Raw genomic sequence first — 27,016 nt, 5'->3', positions numbered from 1 at the left:
TGTTTAAATGTATCGTTAAGATTGTTTTTCTTTTTTAAATGTTTTTCCTTTACTGACAATTTACTACAAAATGTATAGGTAAAAACTGACATGCATGAAAAATAAATATCTAAGGATTCATCTGTTTGTTTGTTTGGTTGGTTGGGTTTTTTTTTTTTTAGTAAAAATTAAAGTACTTAATTCATCTCTACCTCTTCTGAAGGGTTTAATATAACGTAGTTTTCGCATCTTTTAACAGTATTTCTTTAGCAAGATAAAGTCTCGTCATTTCATCACTGAGCTTGCGCAATAATATTAGCTTCATTGATCGTTGTTCTTACGTCGTTCAAAGGGAGATCATTTGAAAACAGCCAGAGTTACCTTATGCAAATTTTACAAAATAACAGTTAAGCATTAGAAAGATTAGTATAACTGCGAGATTTCTGGAGGGTGGTGGTGGGATAATCTCTAAAAGGTTATCAACAAAAATTCTCTGCTGCTTCCTAATAAAGAAGGCACATTCACGCACATGTATCGGCAAGTGCACATGCATGCAAAGCGCTGCAAATGCGGCCTGTGTACCCAAAATGTGCACCATCGACATCCTACTCGTACTTATTTCAAGTTTCATAAATTGATTCATTTTTTCCAAAACCTGGGATATTTTAATCTTAAGATACTTTCTTTTATTTATACAAATGAGTTATCTGTGTAAATCAGAATTGGGACGGAGTTAGTTGCATGAAAATGGTGTTTAAAATAAAACTTTGTCTTTACAGTGTTTGAGAATGCAATTTTTGTAGGAAGATATAGCAATTGCAAAGGTGTGAGAGAGTAATTGCACGTGCTCAGTGCAGTTCCAAACTATATACACACACAACAAATTCCCGATTTCTTTCTGCTGTGAAGAACTAAATACAAGGTCATTGTTGCAGTCTTTGAAAAGTAACTGTTTTGTCAACTGAGCGCTAGTCATCACGTGACCAGTAACCGTTCACCGCTATCAATAGAAAACATGAAAGCTCTTATAATTACCGACGCTTTAGACTTATGTAGATAAATGATTTTTCAACGGTAACTGTCATTACACTTTTGCATGAATGTAAGATACTTTGTAGCGCATTGCCGCTACAAGGTCAAAAAGGAATCGTCTCTCTAAGTCCACTTTTGTTCTGAATTAATTTTTAAAATTTATTTTCCATACATGGGATTGATTGAGAGGTGAAATTTTTTGAACATTGGACAGCATCTTAACAACAACATTAAAGGTGAAATTGATGCAAATCATCCATATTGCCCTAACGCTGGCGAGACAATTAACGGCAGCAGATTTGAGAGGGTTGATCCTTAGATTTCAGTTTTCTTCGTTAAAGAAAAATGAACTAGGAAGTAGCCTCCAATGCCATGAGAAAAATAGTTCCTGTCAAAAACCTTTATGTATTTACAAAGTACATAAAATGTACTAGGCACAGGTGCCAAAATTGTAAAAACAGACTAGAAGAAATTTTTAAAAAAATTTTCAATAGAATTTTTTTATATATATGGAACTACAATCAATGAGTTCATTTTCATTGGTCAATTACCGGTGTGATACATTAATACCAGTCTCTCACCAGAGGGCGTGCTACGCAAGCTTCACTTACTGTTACAATGAATACATGATTAACAACTTTTTAATGAAATATTGTACATTATAATATATTTATTACTTTTAATGACACATGTATAATGTTTTCCATACCACGCGTCCGCGAAAAAATTACGTAAAAACAAACATTTATTGCACTCCATTTAATATGATGCCTCGTATCTCTTTTTGCTACCTGCGTATCAATAATTTCGTTGATGTAAACATTTTAAAGAAGTTATCTCTTACTTTTACATAAATATGTGAAATTTCCCCCACCACCAAACCCCCTCCGAATTACATACTTAAGGAAGCTCTAAACACTAACAAAAAATATTTTTTGGACTGTCAGAAATTTATATCACATAAAGATGTACATACTTTATTATTCTAGTTACGTTTTCAACATAGGGTACCTGCCTTATTTTTCCGGGAAAAATGTTCAAAGACAATGACATATTAGTTGACAAAAATCATTATTTTTTCAATACATGAGAAAATACATGCAAATATTTATGATGTTTTCAATAACTTAATCTTGGTTTAATAAAATGTTCAGAATACTTAAATCAATTTTAAATCGAGTCATTTAAGTAGGCAGTCTTTAGAGCTTCCTTAAAGGCAAACATGCTTAGTATCAAATTTTCTCCCTGTTAAAATTTCACAATAATTTGAACATATCATATAAAAGTATATATATGGGGTAAGTTGTATGCATAAAATTATGTTAAAACTGGTTCGAATGCATAATTCTGATGCTAAAAGTTCCAAAATAATTGCTACTTGATATGTTTGAATTTTGAATATCAGGAAACTACTTTACAAAGAAAATGCCTGAATGAAAACACACGAGAATGAGTTATTGAATTTTTAATCTTTTTACCAATGCACATTTTACCTTTTTATTAATCAAAGGCAATCGCTTATTAAAAAGATTTTTTTCCCTCGGGAAAGAAATTTAAGATAACGCATGAACATTACAATAAATAGGTGGATCAAACAATTTTTTTTTCTTTCATAGATATGGGAATTTTCTTAACAGAATTTTATTGAAAAATGAAGTGTAATTTCATTGAAGATTTTTTGACAGCCACTGACGGGAGGGTACAACCCATGCGCGGATCTAGAGGGGGGGGGGAGGTCGGAGGGTCAGGATCCCCCTGGATTTTGCAGAGTTATAAAAAGTATATACTGAAACAAATAAAAAATGACTTTGGACTCCCTTAGAAAACGTGAACCCCACCATAACCATCACGAAATAGGTGTTTTTCACGTTTGGAAAATGGGTTTGACCCTTTTTTTGCGTGTGTGTGGGTGAGAGAGAGTTTTTTTTTTTTGGGGGGGGGGGGGGTTATGATGATGATCAATCAGTTTGCTCGCGTGATTAATTACGCATAAATGCGTTCGGCGTTTATACGCAAATTATCATGCGAGCAAACTGATTGATCAAATCATACAACCCCCCCCCCCCAAAAAAAAAAAAACCAAAACAAAACAAAACAAAAAAACTATACAGGTATTATATACAGTATACAGATGTATATCTTGCATTATAATAATAATACATGTCTACATATGAAACTTTAAAAAAATCCACCAATGTACTAACTCGAAGAATTACTCTAAAAATTGTGTATTGTCTGTATTATATTTGTTATTATTTATTTATTATTTATTTGTGTTTATGTTCATTTGGGGCCCTGATTTGGTAATAAATGCTATTCTATTACAGTGTATATTCTCTTTCTATCACATAAGAATACATGTATGTTGTGAAAAATCCTTTAGAAAAAATAACATCTTTCTCAAACAATTAAGGAAATTATTAAAGGAGTTGTAAAAAAATTTATTTTAATCTTAACATTTTTTTTTTTTGAAAATGCCTACTAAACACTGTATACCAAAATATGAACCTATGAACTTTTTTCTAACAGTTTCTCTATTAATGAACACGCCTGAAAAGGGGGGTGGGGGTGGATGGAGGGGGTGTTATCATAAAAGACTGCTAGGAAAAAAAGTGCACCCCACCCCCCTCCCCTTTCAGCCCGAATCACTCTCATTATACTTTAAAAAAGAGTTACTGCAAGAGCAGGGTAGGACAATAAATCCAACAGCTTTAAATTTCATTCATGTGCAGAAGAATCTTCGCGTACGGAAGCGTATTAGTGCCACGTAATATATATTTTTTTAAGTTAGATTGATTGTATGTTGTTTTAGGTCCCATTCGAGAATTTTTCACTCATATAGAGATGTCACAATATACGGTGAAGGGCTTCAAATTTTGACCTTTACTCGGCACTAACTTTGTTTAGATATAGAATAAAAACAACAACAAATGATGAATTTTTAATAATATACTGTGTATTTCATTTTAGTTCTTCAGTCAGCTTTTAAGAGATTTTTATATTGCACAATACAAAAAATTTTGTTCCTAGTAAATAAAAATTCCTCTCAAACACATCTGTTTCATGAACAACATATCAAATATCACTCACAAAATATGTACCAAAAACTACAGTCATTCAAAATGAAGTACAGAAGTCAAACTCAATGTACTTGTATATAGAAAGCAAGATTCAAAGTTTAACTGAAACTCATTTTGTATAAAATGTTCATTGTTGCTAACTATTCACAAAGAATGTTGTGTATGTATGATAATCTGTTGATATTTTTTGTTCTGAATATGTAAAAAAAAAATCTTTACAGAAGATATGAGTACATTGCAAAGTATTTATGATTCAATAAGAAATGATAAAATGATGACTCATCCACAATAAAAAATAAAGTAATTAATTCAGAAATGTCAAGGCCAAGACCAAGGTCAACATCAAAAGTATTATTTATAACATCACTGATTTACCTACAAGTGAAGTTTAAAGATTCTACTATGAATTGAAAAAAAAACATGGTAATTGTATCAGTTTCACAAAGTTGATGGTACAGATGGATGGTCAAACAGACATTACTAATCCACATACTAGGTATTGCTTGCAATCTTATGAACAATTTTGTAATAATAGAAAATCATAAAAATATTTTTTGTCACAAATATTTCAATACCTATAAAAAAATCACACTCTTCTCTACATTTTCATTTTAAATTCCATTTTGTAATAGGAAAAATATTCAATGCACTCTCTTACTAAAAAAAATAATTTAATGCATCAAACATTCAAAAATGTCCATAAACAGCTGTCTTGGACAAAACTTACTACACATAACTTCATTTTCTTCATGCATGATAGGTGGGAATGTACAAACACGCAAATTCAAAAATAGCACATGGAGATCAACTTTTTTGTTTTAGTCCAGACTACAATGCACTATACACCAGAACATCAACCAATTAGGTAACATAAGGAAGGAAAACAAACCAAACATCCAGCTACCAAAGAAATATTTGTCGATGATTGTGAGAAATATGTTGGTCTTCATGAAGCTCCAGGAATTGCCCAGTAAGTCTATGAAGTCTTTGTGTTTCTCTCCATAACTTGTAATCACCGAGGCTATAAATAGTAACACAGCTGGGGACACTATGAAGAGTAGCGCTTTCTGCAGCCAAAGCAGTAGCCTATAAATACATAAAAAGAAGAACATGTAGAAATCTTCACATCCTTAAAATATCTGAAATAATCAGAGAATGTTTTGAATATAATTTGTTAAAGTATTTCTTTCTATGAAACCTTGTTCAATTAAGACTACACTGAAAAATAAGTACCGTAAATGTATTTATAAATCAAATTTAAATCCTTTGGATTTTCTACAGCAACTTCTTCAATTAATGAGATTTAGACAAAAAGCACCAATTCTATCCATTATGTAGATGTACCTGCTTTTGGTTGGCTGTGCTATAACTGTGATGGGAACAAGGACAACAGCTAGAAAGAAGGCCAGGGAAATGTTCATCAAAGAAATAGAGAACAGAACCAGTGACTGGAACAGCAGAGTGACACACTTCAGTAACCTCCAATCAAAAATCAGCTTCTTACTAGCTCCTGGCTGCTTCCTGTAAAAAAAAACAACTCTTAAATGAAACTATTCACATTTACATCATACAACAATAAAGAGATTTTTTAAGTTTACAATTTAAATTACACATCTAGGTACACAAACCTGCTGATAAGTCTAGGAACCATCAGAGAAGCTGTGTACAGAGCCATAAGTCCAAAGCTGATGTTGTCCTCCATTTTGATTCTGAAGGGCGGGGCTGACATGGTTATAAGGTCAGGTCCAGTGTAGGAGAACATCCCCATCATCACACTGATCAATATGACAGGCATGATAGAGATCAAACCCTCAGAGGCTGCTTCCTTAAATGAAAATTTAAAATATTCTTTTTGTACTGTTAAAGTTCTATTGTATTACATCTACATTTTAACACACATGAATAGAATCCAGTTCTAATATCTTTTTTGATGAATGAATTTACTTCATTTAAACAAACAACTATGTTTAATAATTGGTCATGAAAACAGGTTTTAGCACAATTAATGTCTAGGTAATCCACTTATAGTGTGCAGTTATACTGTATTAAATTTTGTTTTAAATGGCGGTAACTTCCTTATCCACTGTAGTTAGATACTTATAATGTACATTAACATAAAAACTTTTAGCAAATTTTGTTGAAAATTTGCACATTGTTGCTTGAGAAGGGATTAAAAATAGGAAAACATATTGACAATGAAGACCTGGTAATGACAAATAAAAGCAGACAGCAATAGGTCAATACATGACTCAGCTGACCTTAAGAAAGGTATGGGAATCACCAAGAAAGCATAACAGACAAGGGACATAACTCTAATTTTGTGTAAATCATGTGACTGTATACCTCCTCTACAGCCTCATCCATCACTGTTTTCCTCAGCTCCTCCACCTCCTTCTCCAGTGCCTTAGCCTCTCTATCCTCCCTGTCACCTTCTTCTTCTTCTTCTTCCTCCTTCTTCTTCTCTTCCTCAGTCTTCTTTTCTTCATCATCAGATTCCTTGTCCTTCTTTAGTGTCACCCAAATAGCAACAGCGTAAATACGTTAAGGAATTCAAACTATTTCTCTTGAATCAAAATGTTAAGATTCATCTTAGTATTGTTCAAAAATGTATATTATGTTGCAGTAACATTTTCAAACATAAATCTAAAAGCTGAATTAGGCAAAAGGTTACGTTGCACATGTATGAACTGCGTATGTACCACAAAAATGAAAGCAATTATTAAGGATATTTTGATGAGACCTGCTGCACATATCAAACCAAATGGTGGCATGTACATTCCAATAGAGACATAGTTTCTGGTACCAGGAAGAATGTAGAAAAAGAAAGATTGGTGAAATCTTTCTAGAAGATTGTTTAAACTTCTAAATATTCCCTCCAGAATTCTGAAAGAAACAAAACATTTAATTATAACAGGAAAGTGTTTTATGACTAGAATTGTAAATACGAGCATATATTTAGAAATTACGGCAAGAATCAAAATCTACAGATATTTTACACAGTTCTGAAGAGCATTTGTCCAAAAGAGGAATTTGAAATCTGTCAATAAGGAATGTGTCAAGAAACTAGATGTTAATCCATGCTATAGAACCATTTATAACCCCTCAAAAAATAATACCAAGCATTGCTAGTTATGATGTACAGTGTACATGTATTGTTTGTGTAATTTTTTTTTACATTTTATATGGTAGTTTGTTCCTCCAATGGTATAGTGTAATTAGTATTCAATTTTTGTGATTTCCTTTCAAATGACTCCACCAAAGACAGGCAATCAGAAAATCTAAGTGACTTTAGTTTAATGTTGACTAAAACAGATAATGCTGCAAATAATTGGATGACATCAGTATTCATAATTCATATCAATATAGTAAGGGTAGATAACTACATGTAAACAGTTAACAGAGAACAGAGAATGATAATTTTTTTGTAAGAAAATTTCATTACAAACCTTCCTGTTCTCTCTAAGGGATAAGCGAAGTTACTGTTCTTCCTCCTGATTCCTTGCAAGGTCACAGCCTCTATGTGGTATTTATGGAAGAGTCCATGATTGCCTGAGGGGGTGCCAGCTGCCTGGGACCACATCATCTCTAGCATGGTCTTCACACTCTGCATGTAGCCCTCCAGAGTCTGGGGGTCCATGGGGTCATTCTACCAACAAAGAACATTCATCTAATGTGTTATTTGTTTTTATGACTTAATACATATGAAATTCAGAGTTTGGTTCTAAAACAAATATTTTCTCTCTTTTTTCCATCCCAAATAACTTTTCATTTTCTCAAAGCTTTTCTTGGAAATATTTGTTGTTTTGCTAATACCCTACAGGAACTCACATTTCTGTGGAATGTAACATCCACTCCTTCCTGGTTGCAGATTCTTACGACAAGATTAAATAGGTCAAGATTTGGTAGCTGACCATTCATGCCCTCAATCTTAACATCAAAATAACGGATATTTCCATCCGGAATTTCCAGATTAAGGGCTGCTTGGATAGCTCCACTCCTTCCCATAACATCACTTGGCACTATATCTATAAGACACCAGAATAAGGCTAGTCATAAGAAACCAGAATAAGGCTAGTTGTAAGACATCAGAATAAGGCTAGTCATTAAAAACCAGAATAAGACTAGTCATATTGCACTCTTGGCTAGCAAATATGACCGGAATGAGACTAATTCTTTCTGAATTTATACAGAAAGATTTTGTTTCATTAATTTAATTTGTGTTTCTATAGATTCTAATTCTTCAAAACCCTAATTTTAACCTTTGATTTTTAATTTTACTTTGGTACTTATTTGTGGTGATTGTATTCACAAGTAACTTTAGGGAATACGTAAGTCCTAGAGATAATTTTCAAAATGAAATAGATTTGTCTTGATTTAGCAATGTACTGACATATAACTGATGTTAAAATTAAGTTATTTAATACATACATTCAGCTTTAATGTCATGATAGCCATCCAGCCAAGCTTGTAATCCTATCTGCTCATGGTCAGATACCAGGAATATGATGTCCTTGGACCAGTATGTTTGTCCTAAAATAGACAGGTTCATATTTCACTTTTTAATGAACAATGTCTGGAAATTATGATATCAATTTGACACATTTTTACACTCTATTGATATAAGAAAGAGCCTATTTTGATATCTAAAATTACAATCTACTATGACTTAGCAGCAAAGTACATGTATTAACTTAGGTTAAAAGGCATGTGCATATACACTGTAGTAAACAATATGAGTATAAATCATGATCATCTCTCCATAAGAAGTATACAACTCAAATCTAAATTTCACTGCCTTTTTGGTCATATTAACTAACAAGGGTAAAGCTGTCAATGTGACAGCAAAATGCATTTTCTTTTATGTGAACAGTACATCTAACCCATCTGTCGAGACTGAATATTTGATATGTACACATTTTTTCATTGACAGCAATGTTTGACCTTCGGTTGAAGTTACAAGTACATGGCCTATTTTTGAATGAAAGACAACAGAATTGAAGATCCTGATCCTTGTCAAGGTTGTATAATCATAGAAGAAAAATAAATTGGAAAACTGTAGGAGGTGACATCCCAACAATATTAGTATACCCTAGGAATATCTAACAACTGGTATTTCACACATAAATGATCAAAAATGAAATCCAAGTACCATGCAGATATCTGATATATGCACAATTGATCTGCAAAATAAATCACCTTTTACATATATGTATAATTGATCTGCAAAATAAAAACTCTTATCTTGAAAACTGAATGAGTTATCTGGACAAATGATGTACCCTGTTGGAATTTTTCTCATTAATAATCAAAAATAAAAATCAAAGTATCATGAACATCTCTGCCATAGATAAAACTGATCTGCAAAATACAAACTTTTTATCTTGAAAACTGTAGGAGGAGTTTTCAGGACAAATGATGTACCCTGTTGGCAGCCTCCCACCCGTTGGTCCGCCTGCCCATCCACCCACCATTTTCACCATATCAATCACCTGATTTTACCTGGTAAATAAAACACTTACTTCTGAAGTACTGAGCCATGGCCATCATCAAAACAATCCCTCCCGTAGTGGAGGATAGGTCTGAATCTTTGGGACGTATGGGAGTAGACATGACAAGGGCTTCTGTGCTGGCCGCTCGCTTAGCTCGCAAGATTCCATAAACATTCTGTCCTGGAATGTTCTGAAGTCAAAGGATACAAATTGAAGTGCAATGCAGTATGCAGACATCTTTAACTTCCTTTCTGTATTGTAAATTCATATGCAACTTGCAATTCAAACATTTCTGATAAGCCTCATTACTTCTTTACGAGAAAAGTGAACCAGAGACATTTAGCTAGCAAAGATGATACGTGTCTGGCAAATTTGAAAGAAATAATTCTTCTTGTCCATTCAGAAAAATTTCTATAGAGTGTATAGCTATAAAATGTTTAAAACAGAGACTGATATTTACCTGTCCTTTTGCAATGTCCAATGGATATTTTATAGAATAATTCTGTATATAAGTATCTAATCCTATTTCTCTGAAGTGATTGTAAATCCATTCTCTGGGAACTTTCCTATAATGAATCAAAGGGGTTTTTTTTGTTTGTTTGTTTTTTAAATTTCAAAACATAAAAGAAGAATTTATCATGATAACTGCAAGAATGAATCTTGATTAAGGGTTCTTTAACTCACATTGGTACACTAATAAAATGCTTAGGGACACTCATTATCCACACATAGTACCTGCACATGTTTTGAATCCTTAGTAATGTTAAAGAAAAATTAAATCAAATTCTTCAAGATGGTGTGATGAGTACTACTATTTGTTAAATAATTACCTCTTGTCCTTGTTAAACTCTTCTTTAAGCTCGGCTGCTATAGCATTCAAGTTCATCTCTGCATAGAACTCATTTGTAACCAATCCTAAATCATACAGTAATAAACATTTTTTGCATTCTGAATTCAGTAGTAAACACGCCTTTAAGAACTTTAATTGTGATTTTCATAATATTGGCTTTGAAGTGTTAATAATTCATATGAAGTTTAAAAAACATGTTAACATAAGTATACAATGCAATAAATTTACAGTTATTTGATCAAATCAGATGAAAACAAATTGTTGCATCATCTGGTTAAAATATATGTAGCCTATATATAAAACAACATTATGTAAATTGTATCTTTATATATTCAACAGTACTTCTATGACTTACCAGGCAAAAGAGCATTTTCAGAGAAGTATGTGGCTCCATTGAATGGCTGGTAAGCCAATGCCAGAAAACCAGCAACCCCAGCAACATAGCAGAGAACACACAGTATGTTGTTGTACTTGGAGATAACATCCACAATCTTCTTCTGACGTTTAGGGTCAGTCAGCAGACCCATGATGTCCCTCTGAGGAAAAAAAGTGGTACATGTACATGTAACAGTATACGCATGTAATTTATGTAAATGACCAATATGTTTGCTTATTTTATTGTCCCGTTTAAGTCCTCACTCTTAATGATCAATGAATGGGCTGATTACCCCCCTTCCCTGTGTGCCGAGCATAGATCAAGAATTTGCAGCCCTCCACCGGCAAATGGTGGCGTCTCCATATGAGTGAAAATTCTCAAGAGCGGACGTAACATTTACTTGTCCAAAAATATTTTAAAAAGAACTATTTGACAGTTTGAAAAATACAATAAATTAAAAAGAGAGTCTATATTTGCTGAGTCTGTAAGTGTTTTATAAGTTTCTAACACATATTGCAAATTATGAAACTCAATACTTGATACCGTGATTACTTAATGGAACACTTTCCCAGTGGAAGTGGGAAACGTCAATTAACTTGGGGCATTGTGCTGTTGAATACACTAACAGATCGATCACTGTAGATTATTAGTGCACAACGCTGATAAAATGTAGGAGATGCTAGTTAAATGTAGGAGATGCTGGTTCTCTTGAGTTATATAACTTACATTTTGTAGATATTTTCTGCAAATCTGTCTTTCTTTAATTAAAAAAAAAATCAACCATTTCTTCTTGATAAATGTTACTTTTGGAAGTCTAATAAACTGAATAAGAATGACTTACTTTCTGAAGTGCAACTATTGGCAATGCCTTGTATTTCTGATATACTCATTAATCAAATCACTCATTGTCACTAGCGTAAACAATATGTATTGCCTCGAAAATGACACCAGATTTAGAGCTTTCTTGATTTTATCGCAAAAGAGTGGAAGTAAGGTACATAACCACAAGGTAATTGCGATACTAAGTATTGTATCATCCTGTCTGAAGTATTGGTAAATGCTATATAATAGAAAAATAGCACAAAAAAGACGTCAAATGTTTATTTGCCTTTATCCTTTAATCATTTGTGTTACCTTTGAGTTCTTTTGTTACATCTTTCCTACCCAACACTAAAATCCCAAATTTCACTAGATCCATGCAACTAAAATCGAAAGTTCTGCCTCCATAGTAACTTCAACCTCGATCAATTTTTACAACCAGGATTGTCATTATTATGACCATAGTTAACTATTTACGCACTAAGTTTTCGATTTTGAACTTCAGATTAAAAGATCTGAGGAGGTGAGGCGATAGAATATATGGAATTGCAGTGTGAACAGAGGTTGAAACAAAGATAGGGTCCAAAATGGCATCATCCCTTGTGTTTTTTAAATAGATGGTATATGATTTTTTTTTACACTCTGGGAGCAAGCCCATGTACAGTGAATGTACGTTTGTTCGCCATTGGCGCCGTTCACCCTAATTCTCATTCGCCCAATTGCTCTTAAACTTGCTGGCCCAAAGTTTGTTAGCCAATAGTATGTAAGTTGGTTAATTTTTCGTAATTTCCTTTGATTTATTGAATTTCATGAATTCTTATTTCAATTATAAATTATTACACTTGAACATTCAGTTTAGATGAAGAAATAAAAAAAAAACTGTTAAGTAATCGATGTGGTACTCATTATAAGAAATGTTATTTATATAACGTTATTCTTCAATAAATAAACTCTTTGCTCAGACTCAGAGGCTGCTCATCCCCAATGAAAATGGCCTATATTAATGAACAACACCACTCTCAATTTCCATAATTATTTACAAAACACACGTTATACGAACCTTTAAAGAAAAAAAAAAACAATTTGAAAGTGTTCCCTATCTAATAGTAAGTACTTAATTACCAGCAATTAAACCGAGAAAGTCTTTGATAAACATTAAAATCAGAAATAAAGTCAATGATGGAAATAAAATATATTTATAATTATAATATCTTTTAATTAACAAAATAAAAAAAGAAATGACTTATAATTCAACGATAATGTTGGCATAAAATATTTACAATAGGGCGATCAGGATATATGGCGAATGGGTACAGGGTGAACGAGAATGAAGGCAAACGGACCCTGCATTAACGGACTCATGCGAACAAGTAGATAGGGCCTACAGACCTGATACCAGGTACGGTGGACAATCGCATCATCTCTGGCCTTTCCTTCAGAGGTCGGAAAAACCGCGAATGTATCAATATCACCAGATGTTAAAAATTTATACAACATGGAGTCGCTTCCTTTTTCTTAAAGTATTGGATAGACGGAGTTAAAAGTTCCTTCTATAGTATATTTTATGTAATAGCGAGCACAGCGAGGGGTGCAAAGCGCCGCTCGCACTGCGAGCTCTAACGACAACGCCTGGGCGAAGAGAAAATTCGGACTTGCACATTGATCCAAACAAATTTTTTTTCCGCAGTAACTTCTGGACCCACAATGCATTGCTTGTTTAAGCTACGTCCTCGCGAGAATAACCAAACACTTCAATAAAAAATAAACTTGATTTAATGGATATATTGCAGATAAATAGTAAATAAAACGTTCTTTGGTAAAGTAAGCACTGTTCAGACTTTGATTTAGTAATGCAAGGCTCGACATTAACGCTTGTCCGCATGTCCGGTACCAGTGAAAAAAAATTACGGACAAGTGAATATTGCTGGGCACTTGTCCAATTGGACAAGTGCATTTTAATGTAAAGGAGTCTCTAAATAATAAAAAGAACGACTGTTGAAAGTTAATCGGTAGTTTCAAGACGGAAGCTGTACATAAAAACCGGACTTCGATTCACATTCGATCGGGATCAAAGTTCACTAATTGCATACTACTGAAAAGGCATGGAACTTACGAACTTAACAAAGTTTGGATTCTGTTTGATGTTGAAAGGTTCACTTCTTGTTGTCAGATAAAATTTCGTTTTATGTGTTTGTTGTATTTATCAATAACATCACAAATAAATCAAGCACATGTCATGTGTAATGGACTTTATTTTAGTTTTCACTTTTCAAGTTGACAGTATGAGATCTTTATTGAAAAATTTTCGGACAAGTGAAGTTGAAGTTCGGACAAGTAAATGTCTTGGTCACTTGTCCGAATGGACAAGTAGGGAAAAAAGTTAATGTCGAGCCCTGTAATGCAACTTACATTCAATCATGTGACGTCAGAGTGTAGGCGTACCAAATGTCACGTGCGGTTTTAAGAGCCCGATCTAAATTATAACTGAATAAGTATATATCTGTGCTTGCCCTAACGGTCGCACCATCAACATATTATTTTTACATTCAATAAAGAACTCCATACTCCACAGATAAGAGGTCTAAATTGCACATTTATTTCAAAGATTGTATAAAGGGGGGGGGTTGTCATGGCATCTACATGTACGTAATACATTCGAGGTTGTTTTTCCGCTTGTCGGAAAGGCCGAGAAGTTGCGATTGCTACGGTGGAAGCACCAATGGAGCTTTTCCCCGGTCCCCATTAAAAGTTTGTAGGTACACACCAGAAAATCGTAGTACAAAGATTCTCAATCTGTGTAAATACAATACTTTTGTTAATATCCAAATCCAGACAAGCAGCTTACCTTTCAGGCTTTCTGTGAAAACTGTTTTACAGTTTTTCTTGATCGATAGTGCAGTGTAATATGATCAATGTCAAACAGGCGCTTGAATGTGGAGAATGGCTAGTCTAAATAACGAAATGGTGGGGGAAAATAAAAAACATGTGCATGTGTGCATTTCCTATAATTCAACTGTTAAAACAATTTATTAAAATAAAAATTCTTTCAAAATATTCACTTTCAATTTTACTCCATTACACATTATATGTGAAAGCCTTTAAAGCCTGTGGGGGGGGGGGGGAATTTGTAAGCTGAATTAGAAAACCATGCTTTTAATACGTATATATGCTCGATAAAAGAATCTCCCATGTATTGTTAATTTACACAAATTTATTATTTATTCTATTCCATTAATTTTCTTTCTTCTCGTCAGAGTTTTTTTTTTTGGGGGGGGGGGGTCTAACTTAAATAAGAATATCGTGGCATTAATTTTGGTAATAAATTTTGAATAAGAGAAGATAATGTTTTTATATTTCACATGTGCATTACCTATAAAAATTTTTTAAAAATATATTGTATTTTTTTTTACCTCTTGACCTTGAAGTTTGACCTACATTCAAAAAAATTTAACTTCAGTAATATAACTTTTGAATGAGAGAAGATAAGGCTTTCTTATTTCACATGTGCATTACCTAGGAGAAAACCTTATTGAATACTAGTATACTGTGATTTTTGACCTCATGACCTTAATCTTGAAGTATGACTTTTTTTTTTTCAAAAAGTTTAACTTATTAACTTGTAATACAATAATGTAAATTTTGAATGAGAGAAGATAGGGCTTCCATATTTATTGTGTGACCAGAACTTCACGTATTAATAGTTGTTTTTTACTTTGACTTTTGACATACCTTTTAAATGTTTTAACCTTGGGCGTAGCTTTTGTACTTGAAAAGATAGGGCTTTGATATTTTTTTATGTGTATTACCTGTAGCAAGCTCTTTCCAAATGTACTATGATTTTTTACTTCATGACCTTGAAGTCTGACCTACTTTAAAAAAATAACTTGGCTGTTTGCACAAGAACATATGTAAGAAAATTAATATTAAAAAAAACAACAAAAATTCTCTTTTAAAGCTATATATGGCGTATCTGAGCTAAAAAAAAAAAAATAAAAATAAAAATACGAAATTGAGTGTAGATAAACATGATATATGTTATATTTACGTTCAAATTAAAAACGAAGAGTCGGTAAATAAATCTGTTATGTTTTAAATTTTCTAATATCTTTGAAACTTGATTGGTTTAAATTGTGTAATTTACAGGAAAGTAATAAAACAAATAAAAAGATCTTTTTAATTTTACTTAGTCTGAACTTATAAAAAATATGCCACATGTGACTTTAAGGGCATACTCAACGTACCTTACCTACTGATAATTTTTTTCAAGATATTCCTAATTTGAAATATAGTACCATCAGATATTCGTAGACAAAAAATCAGCATGCATTACCAGGGGTTTTAAATAGATATCAGTTGATGAAAATTCTTGTATAATTCAAAGACCAAAAAATATACAAAAATTACTTAATATATATTCTAGATTTTTTCATCCAATTTTGTTTTAGAAGTGTCCAGCACCATATATAGACAATAAAAGAGTAGCACACAGGTCTTTCTAGTATTGGAACTCTTCAATTCCAGGAAAAAGACAGTAAAGTTCAAAAACTACCTTGCGTATGTCCTCAATAAACAAAGAATTGCCGAGTAGAAAATAGCTTGTGTAATTTGATTGGTGTAAAATAAATATGCCGATTTTGTTATAAACTTCTTATTATTTCATATTTCAAATGAATTAAGATAATCAGTTTAGAGCCTATGAAACAGAAAAGGCTACAGTGGCGAGACTGTTTGGAAATATGAGGGGAAACTTAAAGAAAGTTGGGTTCAGGACTGTTTCAAATAAAAGGCATTAAATTTTTGCGTGGGTTGAATTGAATACAACTATCAACTAGCATAAATTATATTCCAAATATATGCATTTTAAGAAGAAAAAACCTGACAATGAAAACTTTTGATCCATCTCTCAAAGCTGTTGCCATCAGTTGTCTCGAATCACTCTCAGGGGTATTTCAGTGATCAGCGTTAAATTTTGCACTTTTATTGAGTTCAAGCCAAAGCTTTACCGAGCGAGTTTTCTTGTCATGTAGTATACAGTATAAGAAGTTGAAAGCACCTGTATTAGAGGGACTTAATTTGGACAGAATTTTATTTCACTGTCTTGATTTGATTAACAATTAGCATCATCCCCATAGTCTGGATGTGTTAACCTCCTTTGAGGTGTGTTTATATGAGGCACTAAAGATGAATGTGTCTAAGAAATCGTCATAACACTAAAAAGGTGTGCTGTTGTGCATTGACTGATTTGGGCATGTTAGGTCTATTGAAATATTTGAGTCGGAGATCGATCGACTTATATATCATGAATACGCGGATCGGGGGGGGGGGGGGGTTGAGGGGGATCCGGACCTCCCCCGCCCCCCTGGAATTTGCAAAGTTACTAAAAGTATATACTGAAGCTTATAAAAAATGACTTTGGACCCCCCACCCCCATCGTCGCAAAGCACTGCCAAAATGTACGATCCTCTCCCATTCTGGTAGGTGAGAGCTATATGCGGACTCCGGACCGTGGCTTGAGTCGATGGACCCCCACCCCCCTCCCCCCCGAAAACGTGGACCCCACCATCACCACCACAAATTACTGAGGTGATTTGGTGATTTTTTCACGTTTTGGAAATGGATTTTTAGTTTGTTTTTATTATTATTATTATTTCTTTTCTTTTTTTTTTTTTTTTTGGTCAAGAAATTTTTGGGTTTGGAATTTTTTTTGTCGACTATGGTGGAACCCCCCCCCCCCCCGGGAAAAAAATTCCTGGATCAGCGCCTGTATATATTGAGGACCTTAGCTAAAATAGGGCATTTATGGAACATAAATGTTCACCAATCCCTTTGAATTAAATCTGATATATTAACTTTGTGAGTATTCTCTGAAAGTTACCATTTAAATAACATTTACAAATATCTGAAAAATTATATATGATTTTTTTTAATCAGTTTTGCAAATCATAAGACAATAGTTTCAAAGTTGTTTTTTTTTTTAAATTTGTTTTTCTGCTCTTTTGATGATGTTGTTGTTACCATCGTGATTCACTGAACCCATGATAAACCATCTGCGTTGAAATTTTCCCAGTTTGTCTGATTTTAGGTGAACCTTTATTTCAAACGCAGACGAGATTAAGAGTTTTTTAACCAAATACCTAAATATACGATTCAAATGAACCATTAATTTAAAAATTTAAAAATTAAATCTATCTAATTTTGTTAACAGATAACATAGATAAAACTACGGCATGATTTGAAATGCAGTAAATATGAGTTGTATAACATAATTGTGTAACCATCAGTGGAAAGTGCCCTTCGGGTAACAGGTGCCACAGAAATGGCAACAGTGGCGAACCGGGTGGCACGTCAAGCCTTTTTAAAGGCTAAAACTGTGCAAAATTCTACTCAGGTAATATATTTATGAGAGGCAGGCATCACATTGATTGTTAATATGTGTATTTTGATCGATTATTTACCTCAGATATTGCTATTTATTGTATTGGCAGTGCAAATTTTCAAGGACAAACTCCTCTTATTTTTCTTAACCGTTAAATTACATAACATGTATTTATTATGTTTTTGCAAAACGTATTTATAAAAATAACTATGCTTAAAAAATGATATATTCAAGATTTTAAAAATCTTTCTCACTCCAAATGATAAGTAAATGTACATGGGGAAAAATCCTCTAGAGGAAATTCGAAATAGATCTCTCATCCTACTCAGGGCTCTCTCACCACTTTTGGGAATGGAGCCAGGGCCGTCAAAATTGGGAAGATAGCAACCTTTTGGGAAATTATGGGATAACCATTATATTTTATAATCATGACTTACTGGATTTCTGGTCTTTGTTATCCACTAAATTTTTCTTTTGCAATACAGAGGAATATGAATAACAAATTTAGTTATATTACATATCCAGCTATATTTTCTTTAATTTTTGAGAGAAATGACTATTGGGAAAATTAATACATTGAATTGGGAAAAATGTACCTTTTTTGAATTGGGAATGGGGCCCATAAACGGCCCCAATTATAGATAATCGAGAGCCCTGCTACTGGAAAGTCTTTGGATTAATGACACGAGTTTTTATTCAGTTGTAGTGTTTTTGTATCAAGGAAGTTGTGATGAGGGGAGTGTTTTTATGTTTACACTGAAATATTAAAGGGGTGAAGTGATATGCCTCCTTCACAATACGATCATCCTCGCAAGCCAGGGGTCAGGAGTCAACACGTTGCCGTTGGACCCCTGGCATATTTCATTCAATATTTGTGGGCTGACTGTAGCGACGTCTTTCGGAAAAATTAAAAATCTTGATTGTTTTTCTTATCTCTCAACCAATCACATTAATGATAAACAACACTATGATATACAACTAGTAACATGTGCATTTGAGGTGTCAACTGAATCCTTATCTAACTATTTATGAAAGCTTTAATTTGATTGGTGCTTCTCAATGAGAGAAGCAAGCCCATGAATATTGAATGAAATATGCCAGGGGTCAGTGTTGACTCAGGACCTCTGGCTTGCGAGGATGCAATATGTTATCGTATAATTTTGTCACTATATGTTCATTTTCTATACGATACATTTTGATTGAAAGAAACAAATTTAAAGTTGTTTTATGTCATGTTTATCTGAAAGCAATAACTTAAATTTATGTGTTAATTAACTAAAAGACATTGCCTAGAATGAATTAACTGTTAATGATTATTTTACATACAGTTTGTCTTCAAGAATCACATTTTTAAAATTTAATCATGTTGTTTTATGTGTTTTGATGAATGCTAATCCTGATTGAATAACAATCCCAACCATAAAGTGAACTGATCCAAAAATGAAAATTTTGTACTAGGGGTGCAATGATACACCAACCTCACGATACGAATCACGGTATTCAGTTCATGATACGATACGTATCACGATACATGACTGGGTTAAGAACTTGACAGGGTTATATAAATGTTTGAGTTGTGACAATATTCTAAACCAATGACGAACATTTGCAGGGAACTATGGGGACCTTTCCTCATAAACTTCCTTTTAAATTGGAATGAGAAAGGAAGACATTCATTCTTTTATTCCTTTTATATACATAGAAAATCATTTGTCGTATTTCTCGTGTTAACACGTTTTAGTGAACAAGACAGCGAATTTTCATTGAAATTCACGTGTGATGAGATATCATTACCATAGAATACGTTTAGATCTAAAGGGTTTATCACTTGTCTTAACATCTATATTATAACTTTTAATCACATTAAGAATGAGATAAAAGTCCTTCACAGTGTTAAATCTGAGGTCTGCAAGATGCTGGAGATGAGTTTAACTGCCACTAATGCGTTATCCTCGACCTCATGTTTTGCGCGAGAGCCTTTTGAAATTGTAAACAAGGAAACAAAACGGACGATTCAGATAATTCTTGGCCAATTGAACTGAACCGCGATATCAGTTTAGCGTATCGTGAATTGAACCGTGGAAAAATATACTGTGATATACTGTCAAACGGTTTATCGTTGCACTCTTATTTTGTACCTTATATCAAACCAACAAAAACTACTGTGATGAATTGATACTGGAGTGAACCGTTTCACTCCTAAAGTATTAGCATGGTTAACATATTTATGAAAACAAATTTTTATGGCATGATAGATAATTTTTCATAACACTGAAACTTTCTCAAATTAATAGTAATTGTGATTCTTGCTTTGGTGCCATAAAACTTAGATGAGCTCACTTTCTGATCCCTCTTTTCTGCTATTTTTTTGTAAAAATGAGAGATAGACCAAAAAAGTGAGCTCATCTATGTTTTCTGGCCCTGGAACCTGCAGAGCAAATTGATAAAGTTTTGTGAAATATGAAGTTAAGCAATGCTTTGATAAGTAAGTCATCTCTGCTACTTATTAAAACTTTGCCAAGCTATATTGCCTTGCAGAGGGGCAGTGCAGCTACAAAATTTTAATATCATAGTCTGTAAGTCTCTAAGAAAACAACTAAAATCATGTTGCATGTGAAGTTATGATTATGATCATATTAACAGTTCATTTATTCTATAGGTTTTCTGTTCATTGAATCATTATTAACTTTGTAATTTCAGGCTAATTTTGGCAGTTTTAATAATCCCACACCAAAGGGAGCTAAGATTGTAAGTTGAAAATGAAAATTTATCAGCCTTTCAAATGAGTCATTGTGACAGAGACTTCCTTTCTTTATAAAATGATTGTTGTTGAAAAGAGAAATAAATCTTTCATTGTGTTTAGGTTGGTTTAATAGCTGGCACCACAGCAGCAATTGGAGCTGTTGGTTTGTATGTGAGCATCAAAGGAGCAGTCCATGCCGGAACAGAACTTCACCTGCACCCTCCTAAATATCCCTGGTATCATTCAGGATTTTTTACAGAGCTTGACAAGAGGAGGTACGACACACATACACACACCCTCCAACTTTTTTTGCTCCCTTCAAAGACTTCATAGACTCTATGTTCAGGCGAGATTTTCTGCTTGAGCTTGTGGCTGTGTTAGGCAAAATTTACTTGTTCTTATGAATATCTAATGAGAACAAAGGACCAATCACAAAATGTGCTGATTTAATAATGTGTAATATGGCATCCTTTAAGACTCAGTTAATTGATATCAATTAGTTCTTTTGAATTTTGCTGTTTTCAATGAGTTGAAAAGTTCTGAAAGGTTTCCCCTTTATTAAGTCTAGGTGTGTCATTCTTGGTTTTAATTTCCTGCAGGAATTGTAAAACTATGTTCAGCTTTTTTAATAGCCTTGCATGCCTACCCTCATGACTTTATAATGCCAAGGTCAATGATCAAAGATCAAACTAGAATTTGCCATTGTTAAAGATATGATTCCACTTACATCTTCTTTTGATGGATGTAATGGTAATACTGTCCATCGGACAACTGTGTGTAATAGGATATTTAATTAAAACAATAAAGAAATGGCATAGAAATACATGCTTCTTATATTGGCCCTCTGAATATTTCAGTGTAAGGAGGGGCTACCAGGTGTACAAACAGGTATGCTCAGCATGCCACAGTGTAGAACAGGTCCGATTCCGTGAGATGGTGGGAGTCATCTTTAGTGAAGAGGAGGCCAAGGCAGAGGCTGCTGATGTAAGAAAAACTGAAAAGTTAGATTAAGACATTGGTAATACAATTATATAAAGAAGAGAGATTTGAATGCTGCCTTCATTTATCAGTTTTGTTCACATTTTGGCCACAGTGCTGGAAAGGTGTTTAAATGTAACCATCATACATTTTTATGTTGAAAATTTCAGCTTTAATACTTCTTTTTAACTAATATAGGTAAATATTTAATTGTTAGAAGGAGATATAGTATTTATAGCTTATGAGATCGGTCAAAGGTCAAGGTCAAAATTAGATATTTTTTCTTGTTTATACTTTGAATGTCACAAAACTTAATTACATAGAAATCTAAAAATTACTATGCAGTTAAAAGGTCAGGGTCAAAAGATTATTAATATAAGCTCTTTTAATAATAGAACCCCACTGTTAACAATTTCTTTTAATTTTCTGAATTATTTGTAGCTAATATACATTCACATCTGGTATTATATTTATTTAAGAATAAATAATTCTCCATTCATTTAATATTTACAGTTCCAAGTCATTGATGGGTACGATGAGAACTGCATGCCAATTAAACGTCCAGGGAAATTATATGATTCAATCCCAAGTCCATATGACAACCAGCTTCAGGCTGAAAATGCGAACAATGGGGTAGCCCCACCAGATCTGTCCTATGTGATCTTGGGACGAGAAGGGGGAGAGGTAAGGAGTGCTGGTCAAGCTGGTGTTATTGTAACAGTTTCCAACACAACGTTTTAAGTCTTTAAATAGATTAAATGATATGTATGTCATATTCTGAATTATGTATAATGCAATTGACATTGAAAATTATCTGGTCAATTGGAAAATTGTAACCAAGTGGAATATCTATAAAATGTGTTAGATTAATTGCTTTTTTAAGATAAGAAATTTATATAAAGTAAATATAAAAAAAAAAATATGAAAAATTTTTTTAAGATTAAAAAAAATCAACATTCTTGATACAATATGATAATACTATACCTTGGTGTACATCTTTCTTAATTTGATTATATATTGATATTGTAGGACTACATTTTCTCACTACTGACCGGATATTGTGATCCTCCAGCAGGAGTTAATGTTCCTGAAGGAGTCCACTACAATCCATATTTCCCAGGAGGATTAATCGCTATGGCACAAGCTCTCTATAATGAAATAATTGAATATGATGATGGTAAGGCAATAAGTTTCTGAGCTCATGACTCTGTTTTATACCAGTAGATCATTGTGACAAGTTCAAGCCTGTGCATTGCTATTGAGCTTTATTTTTAAAAGCTAGAAAAACATAATTGGCCAAGGCATACATGACATTATTTCCTCCATATTTTAAATAATTTTTTTGTATAAGTGCATTTAGTGTATGCTTTCCCTAAATTTTAAAATGTGCAGCAATAAAGTGCTATTAAACAAATAATTTGATAATCTTCTTGAAATAATCATTGACAATCTTTTTCATTGAATGAATTTTGTTCTCCTTTGTAAATGAATTTAGATATTAAAAAAATCCTGTATTAATTTGGGGAAAGTCCTTTTATATCATAAATTCATGTTTCATTTATTACATTTTTAGCAGTTAAATACTTTAATTTATCCATTGAACAAAATTAATTGAATAAAATTGATATTCTCGCAGACATGTTTTTTTTTTCATCATAAAAAAATAAGTGTTATTTTCATAGTGAAAATAATAGATCTGGCAAATATCTCCCTTTAAGAATTTTGCATTTTGATATTTATAAAACCTGTTTTCCATCTTCTTAGTTGTCTTGCTTAGAAAGAAATACACAAAAAAATCATCCCTGGACATTATTTTTCAGGTACCCCTGCCACACAGAGCCAGCTGGCTAAGGATGTAGTCACTTTCCTCACATGGGCTGGAGAGCCATTCTGGGATGCTAGGAAGAATCTGGAACTTAAGGTGTGTGGAAATTCAAAGGAAACTTTACTTGAAAGAATTATTGTTATGTTTATATGCTGTAGGGTTAATTATTCTTGCACAAAATATGTCATGAACTTAAAAAAAAAAGAGAAGGGTTTCCTTATTATGTAGTGAAGGAAGTGTTTACATACACATTTACTTCTAGAATTCCCTCTGTCCAGTATGTACATACACATTCAGTTCAAGTAAATAAGTATCAAAATGATCTTACATCTTAATGAAAATCACTGTAAGCATGCATTCAATTTCATTAAGCATATTCACTGTAACCATGTTTTACTGTAATTAGGGCCCCGCTCTGCGGGTGCCCTATAGTGATCAGTCTGTCCGTCCGTCCGTCCGTCCAAGATCTCTTGTCCGGAGCATATCTTCTCTCTCCTTGGCCCAATCTGGCTCATACTTCACCCACAGAGTGTCTTTGGGTAAAGGGTGTGCAGTGACCTTGAACCATGTTTCTAGGTCTAAGGTCAAGGTCATAGCAGAATTGTATGAAAAATCCTTGTCCGGAGCATATCTTCTCTCTCCTTGGCCCAATCTGGCTCATACTTCACTCACATAGTGCCACTGGTCAATGGATGTGCAGTGACTTTGAACAAAGTTTTTAGGTCAAGGGTCAAGGTCAAAAATAGCCTCTCTGTTTAAATCCTTGTCCGTAGCATATCTTCTCTCTCCTTGGCCCAATCTGGTTCATACTTCACCCACAGAGTGTCTTTGGGTAAAGGGTGTGCAGTGACCTTGAACCATGTTTCTAGGTCTAAGTTCAAGGTCATAGTAGAATTATATTAAAAATCCTTGTCCGGAGCATATCTTCTCTCCTCTTGATCCGATGTGGCTCATACTTCACTCACATAGTGCCACTGGTCAATGGATGTGCAGTGACCTTGAACAAAGTTTTTAGGTCAAGGTCAAAAAAAGCCTTTCTGTTTAAATTTTTGTCTAGAGCATATTTTCTCTCTCCTTGGCCCAATCTGGCTCATACTTCACCCACAGAGTGTCTTTGGGTAAAGGGTGTGCAGTGACCTTGAACCATGTTTCTAGGTCTAAGGTCAAGGTCATAGCAGAATTGTATGAAAAATCCTTGTCCGGAGCATATCTTCTCTCTCCTTGGCCCAATCTGGCTCATACTTCACTCACATAGTGCCACTGGTCAATGGATGTGCAGTGACCTTGAACAAAGTTTTTAGGTCAAGGGTCAAGGTCAAAAATAGCCTCTCTGTTTAAATCCTTGTCCGTAGCATATCTTCTCTCTCCTTGGCCCAATCTGGTTCATACTTCACCCACAGAGTGTCTTTGGGTAAAGGGTGTGCAGTGACCTTGAACCATGTTTCTAGGTCTAAGTTCAAGGTCATAGTAGAATTATATTAAAAATCCTTGTCCGGAGCATATCTTCTCTCCTCTTGATCCGATGTGGCTCATACTTCACTCACATAGTGCCACTGGTCAATGGATGTGCAGTGACCTTGAACAAAGTTTTTAGGTCAAGGTCAAAAAAAGCCTTTCTGTTTAAATTTTTGTCTAGAGCATATTTTCTCTCTCCTTGGCCCAATCTGGCTCATACTTCACCCACAGAGTGTTTTTGGGTAAAGGGTATGCAGTGACCTTGAACCATATTTCTAGGTCTAAGGTCAAAGTCATAGCAGGATCATATGAAAAGTCCTTGTCCAGAGCATAACTTCTCTCCCTTGGTCCAATGTGGCTCATACTTCACTCACAGAGTGCCACTTGGCAGTGGATGTGCAGTGACCTTGACTGAAGTTTTTAGGTCAAGGGTCAATTTCAGAAATAGCCTCTCTGTTTAAAACCTTTGTTCGGTGCATAATTTCTTTCCCTTAAGTCCAGTCAGCCTCAAACCTTACCAATTGACTTAGGGTACGGATCATTTGTTATTTTCTTTCCATATTTCTGATAGAGCAACAATTTTCATAGAGGATATTCAGCATTCGTGATTTTTGTGTCATTTTTTGATGGAAGGTGTTGAGCACTCATGATTTTCATGCCATTTTTTATTATAACGAGGAGAACATAGAAGCCCTTTAGACTCAAACAACACATCCCTTAATAGTACATAAAATGTTCCTCTTCAAAATAAACCCTTTTCAGCTACCGTACATTTCCATGTTCATTGCTGAAAGCGGGGCCCTTTGAGATGGCCACCATCTCTGTTTCTTATACTGACATAATCATCATCAGAAAGAATCACTTGAAGGAAATGATTTAACATTTTTAAGTTGTTTATTTTCAGTTCTACACATTAATGGTAATTCTGGGAATAGGATCATACTATTACAAGAGAAGGATCTGGTCATCACTGAAACATAAACTCGTCGTCCCCAATTACAGTAAACCAAGCAAGACAGTACTCAGGGCCATCAAACCTGGCGGTCCAAAGGGCAGTCCCAAGTCCTAGAGAGGCGGAGTTATGAATATTTATTAATGACCAATTGAAAGTGACACTGGATTGCTGAGAGAAAACAAAAAAAGACTTGAAGGACAATTTTTTATGAATAGGAAATATTAGTACTGTGAAGATATTTCTGTTACAACTGAATTATTTCCAAGTATGTTTGAAAGGAAGAAATAAATTTTTAAATGTTGATCCATTTTCTGTTTATTTATATTTAGATACATGTATTAGTTTCCTGTACATATCTATGATGTGTATGAAATTATAATGTATCAAAATCAAGTTTACTTGAAGGTCACTGTTTGAAACAGTCATAAAAAAGGTGCTTTTAAGCTTGTCTGAGCTGAAGACTCAGAAGAGGCAATGTTTGAAGACTCAAAGAGCCAATTCATGCAGTGTGCATCAACTTTATGGAATGTGGACTGTATCTCATTTCAGCCAATTTTAAATCAAATTTGTCACAGAGTATCCTTGGATTAAGGGCTTTCATTATTTTACCCCTTGCTTGAAAAGTGGAAGGGGGGGGGGGGGTATATAGTGATGGGAGTGTCCTTCTGAACTTTTGTTTGTTACACTTCCATATGTCTGTTACACTGTGCCATTATATTCATATGGGAGTGTGGGCCATCATGGTGTGAGCTCATTGTTTACAGTACCTCTAGTGGACACTAAAAAGTAGTGGTTGCTTAAAAATCTCAAGATCTACTGGATAGATTATCAACAAACATATTTAAGGATGGTGATATACTATAGATTAAAAATTGTGGAGGCATCACCAAGAGCAAAGGAGATGGTCTTTAAGTCAGTTTAAAGTTGACCAAAATGATGTACATGTATTGTTACATGTATAACTTTTATATCTTGCTGATGATGAAGACGAAGATCAACAAATTTTTAGCTCACCTGAGCCAAAGGCTCAAGTGAGCTTTTCTGATCAAAATTTGTCCG

At 33.8% G+C, this 27,016-nt stretch overlaps 2 protein-coding genes across 2 annotated transcripts; one reads left to right on the top strand and one right to left on the bottom strand.

The window, feature by feature from the left end:
* Positions 1–3,945: 3,945 nt before the first annotated feature.
* Positions 3,946–14,487, bottom strand: LOC133205551 (glycosylphosphatidylinositol anchor attachment 1 protein-like). Its single transcript, XM_061341391.1, has 13 exons — positions 14,471–14,487; positions 10,786–10,966; positions 10,411–10,495; positions 10,041–10,146; positions 9,611–9,770; positions 8,520–8,621; positions 7,920–8,116; positions 7,538–7,737; positions 6,821–6,974; positions 6,435–6,623; positions 5,720–5,916; positions 5,436–5,612; positions 3,946–5,177 (listed from the first exon to the last, which is right to left on the bottom strand). Exons 2-13 carry the CDS (start codon positions 10,955–10,957, stop codon positions 4,910–4,912), a joined length of 2,007 nt encoding a protein of 668 aa, XP_061197375.1. The 5' UTR covers positions 10,958–10,966; positions 14,471–14,487; the 3' UTR covers positions 3,946–4,909.
* A 3,371-nt stretch (positions 14,488–17,858) lies between these two features.
* LOC133205662 (cytochrome c1, heme protein, mitochondrial-like) lies at positions 17,859–26,258 on the top strand. The gene is made up of 8 exons (XM_061341508.1): positions 17,859–18,013; positions 20,702–20,749; positions 20,865–21,019; positions 21,602–21,728; positions 22,236–22,406; positions 22,752–22,899; positions 23,543–23,643; positions 25,907–26,258. Exons 1-8 carry the CDS (start codon positions 17,942–17,944, stop codon positions 26,069–26,071), a joined length of 987 nt encoding a protein of 328 aa, XP_061197492.1. The 5' UTR covers positions 17,859–17,941; the 3' UTR covers positions 26,072–26,258.
* The last annotated feature ends 758 nt before the right edge of the window (positions 26,259–27,016 follow it).

This window comes from Saccostrea echinata, unplaced genomic scaffold (genome assembly GCF_033153115.1).
Source record: "Saccostrea echinata isolate AGI-Se365-2 ecotype Australia unplaced genomic scaffold, CSIRO_AGI_Sech_v1 ptg000054l, whole genome shotgun sequence".
NCBI classification, from domain to species: Eukaryota; Metazoa; Mollusca; class Bivalvia; order Ostreida; family Ostreidae; genus Saccostrea; species Saccostrea echinata.
The sequence above is the reverse complement of the archived record's forward strand: the minus strand, read 5'-3'. Positions and strand labels throughout refer to the sequence as shown.

Coding starts and splice junctions, on each gene's coding strand:
- LOC133205551 (XM_061341391.1), bottom strand. CDS start 10,957: ATGGGTCTGCTGACTGACCCTAAACGTCAGAAGAAGATTGTGGATGTT. Junction 6,624..6,820: donor GTGCAGCAGGTCTCATCAAA/ATATCCTTAATA, acceptor TAACGTATTTAC/GCTGTTGCTATTTGGGTGAC. Junction 5,178..5,435: donor GCACAGCCAACCAAAAGCAG/GTACATCTACAT, acceptor ATGTATTTATAG/GCTACTGCTTTGGCTGCAGA.
- LOC133205662 (XM_061341508.1), top strand. CDS start 17,942: ATGGCAACAGTGGCGAACCGGGTGGCACGTCAAGCCTTTTTAAAGGCT. Junction 20,750..20,864: donor CACCAAAGGGAGCTAAGATT/GTAAGTTGAAAA, acceptor CATTGTGTTTAG/GTTGGTTTAATAGCTGGCAC. Junction 22,407..22,751: donor TGGGACGAGAAGGGGGAGAG/GTAAGGAGTGCT, acceptor TTGATATTGTAG/GACTACATTTTCTCACTACT.